The sequence below is a fragment of the Charadrius vociferus genome, unplaced genomic scaffold, assembly GCF_000708025.1.
Source record: "Charadrius vociferus isolate BGI_N301 unplaced genomic scaffold, ASM70802v2 scaffold838, whole genome shotgun sequence".
In the NCBI taxonomy this organism is placed as follows: domain Eukaryota; kingdom Metazoa; phylum Chordata; class Aves; order Charadriiformes; family Charadriidae; genus Charadrius; species Charadrius vociferus.
Window position 1 is genome coordinate 158077 of NW_009649487.1, and position 3607 is coordinate 161683.

The 3607-nt window shown below is 50.3% G+C and overlaps 1 protein-coding gene across 1 annotated transcript; it reads right to left on the reverse strand.

The window, feature by feature from the left end:
* Window positions 1-743: 743 nt before the first annotated feature.
* UBXN10 (UBX domain protein 10) lies at window positions 744-1625 on the reverse strand. Its single transcript, XM_009889963.1, has one exon. The coding sequence runs from the start codon at window positions 1623-1625 to the stop codon at window positions 744-746; it is 882 nt and encodes a 293-aa protein (XP_009888265.1).
* Between the last annotated feature and the right edge of the window lie 1982 nt (window positions 1626-3607).

Sequence of the window (3607 nt, forward strand, 5' to 3'; positions counted from 1 at the left end):
CATCTATTCTTACCTATGGATCACACGAGTTGAATGAGAGAAGGAAAACTAAGTAGAAAATCCTGCTGCTCACGAATACAGCCAAAATAGTAACTATTTGTTCTTAAAAAGGTGATGGAGTCATGCTCTTAACAGCTGTGCTGAGGTTATCCAGAAAGAGCTGAGCCCTCACAGTTAAATTACCATTGGTCTTGAATTTTAATACTTCACAATAATCCATCAATGTGTTATTACTGTTATTTCCAGGTGGTTTGGGGGTTTGATCTCCTTTTCAGTCACTCTTGAGAAGATGATGTTTAGGATGGTGATAACCTACTGAAGATGGTCCTCCAGAGTAAACCAGTCCCGTTTCTGCCTTCCCAAATAGGTGCCCCTCCATTCGGATCCACTCTGGGAAGTGGTACCTTCCTGAAAAATGGAAAAGAACAAGGGGAGAGGTCTCGGAAACTTCAATCTTCAAAGAAGAACATCTGCGATTTCAAAAAACCAAAAAGCCCAAAGGTTGGTGGTGCTCAGGAAGCAGTTTGTGATGGCACACGTGATAAAAGATGCTATTTATGTAGCAGGTATATACACTTGAAATACTATTTCAACACTTATACACAAGTCTGCTTCAAGGGGAATTTTTGGAAGCTGGCAAGATGAAGAAGGCGGCCCAGGAAACATCAGACTCAGTTTTTCCAGTAGTCATGCATCCCACTCAGCACAACGACCCAGAGCAGCGTGGCAGCATCGCTGGGCACCTAAAGATCCGTGTCGTGCTGCTCTTTCTGTCGGATGCACAGCACGGACTTGTGGAGAATCCCACATTCCTGGAGGGACCTCGTAAGGTCAGAGAAACTCCTTCGGGGCACCTCCATCGTTTCAACACTGCAATGCTTGTATTTGGCTGACATTTTCTGTTCTGCCACGGCAAGGACCATCTGGAGACTGTCAGTGGGCTTGAAATGATGTTCAAATCTCTGACCAGAGGGAGATCGAACAGCGAGCAGCAAGTGCGATTCTTCTTTCGGCAGCTCTTCTGAACCTAAAGCTGACGTCAAAGCGCTCTCTTGTCTCATTTTCCTTCCTGGCTTCTCAGGGGGACACTGTGCACGTGAGCCTTCTTCATCAGGAACACCGCTTTCTGACAATACGCTGGCAGATCCTTGTTCTCCAGAAAGAGTTTTGATTTTCAGAGCATCCTTTTGCCCCCCACTCACTTTAAGCTGGTTGGTCTGTTCAGCCACCGCTTCCACAGCACCGCTCCCTACTTTTTTCCAGCCGATGGAGGGGAGCACCCTGTACTTGTTCAGGGAAGAGGAGGTCCTCAAAGGCACTTGCTGCAGGAGCTCTGGGATTTCCTCAGGAGACACCTGGCCAGATGGGAATGCCGGTTTTGTGGAGGATGCTCTCCGGCTGTTCACTAATTCGTGGGGAGTGGCTGGTGGCAGGGAAGCTGGCACACGGCAAGGACAGGCTTCCACGCTCTGAGAGTAATTGAAGCTTGGCCTTGTGCGTCCCTTGGCAGATTTTGGCCTGGCGACGTGCATGTCAACGGCGTTTGTCCACAAGAAAGGGGCTGCTGTGCTTGAAGGGATGTAGCGGTAAGATGGTGCTAACTTCAGAAGAGCCGCTGTGGCCATTGCTTCTCAAGGCACCTGCGGACGCGGTAGCAGAGGGAGAAGTTACAGAAATTGGCCAGAAAGCTTCTAGAGATCTTAATCTCCCTACAGCTCCCACTTTTGTGCTGCACGTCAGCTAATAATAGCAATAAATCTGGTGTATCACCATGTAGGCAGGCAGCAATCCTACGGTTCAGTAACAGCTGAGTCAGAGCCGGTGGGGTATGTGTATTTATAGGTGCTGGCTTTGTCAGGAATTGTTTAAAGTTGACCCAGAGCATTGGGAAGTTGTGCCCTTCCCAACTTAAAGAAAGTTTTTGATGGAAAGAACAGAAACATTTTTTTCTGAAGCTAGAAACTCAGTGAAAATGGGAGATGAGTGAACTTCAAATCACAAACCTGTCCTTTTCGCTGTTCCTGCTGTGATAGATTAAGTTCCCATTGTGGACTTTTGGGTAAGACTGACTGCACTTTGCTTTTTAAAAGTCTCTGAAGACCTTCAAAATTAAATACGTCCAAGAAACCCATTCTGACTTCTCCTGTGACCAAAAGCTGCTTAATGGAGATTGATGTTAATCTCCATTAAAGATGAAACCATGTTCTGCTGCGTGTTGCTCAACTGCAGCTGCGCTCAGACCACTCATGCTTTACCAGGACAAAGCAGTCCAAAAGCCCAGACAACCGGGCCACAACCTCACAACATTTTGGAGAAGTGCAACAGGGTCACACACCTCCTCTTCCTTTTCTGTGATTTGCGTAGTGGGATTTATCACGGCAGGGAAAAAAGGTCAACTTTGATTGCTTGGCATTCTCCAGAAATGATAAAGTCCAACTCACCTGCTGCTCATCACCCCAAACCAACAAAACAAACAGAAGGGAACAGCCACTGTGGTTGTTCTACAACCGTTTGCCAACGATGCTTTATGTAATGCTTGGTTTCTCCTCCACCACCATGAAATGGAAACGCTCAGCAAACGAACACGAGCAAAGCCAAGGTGGAGTCCCAGCACACAGGCGCACCCTGACCAGCACCAGTATGAAGCTGCTTGGAGACAGAGAGATCTGTCCCTCCGTAAGCCTCGAGCAGAGCTACGGACAGGGACACACCACCCAAGTGACTCATCGGAGTTTCCTAAGAGCCTGTGGGAGGGAGGGGTGTGTGCGCCTTTCATGTACTGCCTCTAACAAATGAACTCCAAGGCAACAAACTGTAGTTCGGCATCCTCTGAATAGGAACTCCCGAGTGCATCAGAGAACTTACCAGATATCACTACTTATACCGCTAGTTTGAAGAACAAAAACCCCCAAACAAACAACCTGCCAGAAGCCAAGGTGGGACCCTCCTGAGCGAGGGTCTGCACTGCTTCAGCGTGGTGTATATTAGAGGTTCGCTGTGAGGAGCTCTTAAATACAGCAGGTTTTATGTTTGGGTGCCAGAGTGAGGGGTTGGAATGGGGAACTGCAGTCAGGGATGGCTGTGCCCACAGGTACCCCCAAACACTGCGACCACAAGGCCTGGGAGGGCAGGCAGCCCCAAGCCTCTGGCCCTACAGTACAGCCCCAGTCCCACAGCACAGCTCTACCAGCAGAGCCCTCAATGCCACAGTCTGGCCCCAGCCCCACAGCTGAGCTTCGTTCTGGACCCACAGCCAGACCCCAGCCCTATAACCCAACTCCACAGCCAGGCCCGGGCCCTACAGCCCAACTCCACAGCCAGATGCCAGCCCTAGAACCCAACTCCACAGCCAGGCCTCAGCCCTGTAACCCAACTCCACAGGCAGACCCCAGCCCTGTAACCCAACTCCATAGGCAGACCCCAGCCCTGTAACCCAACTCCACAGCCAGGCCCCGGCCCTACAACCCAACTCCACAGCCAGGCCCCGGCCCTACAACCCAACTCCACAGGCAGACACCGGCCCTACAACCCAACTCCACAGCCAGGCCCCGGCCCTACAACCCAACTCCACAGCCAGGCCCCGGCCCTACAACCCAACTCCACAGCC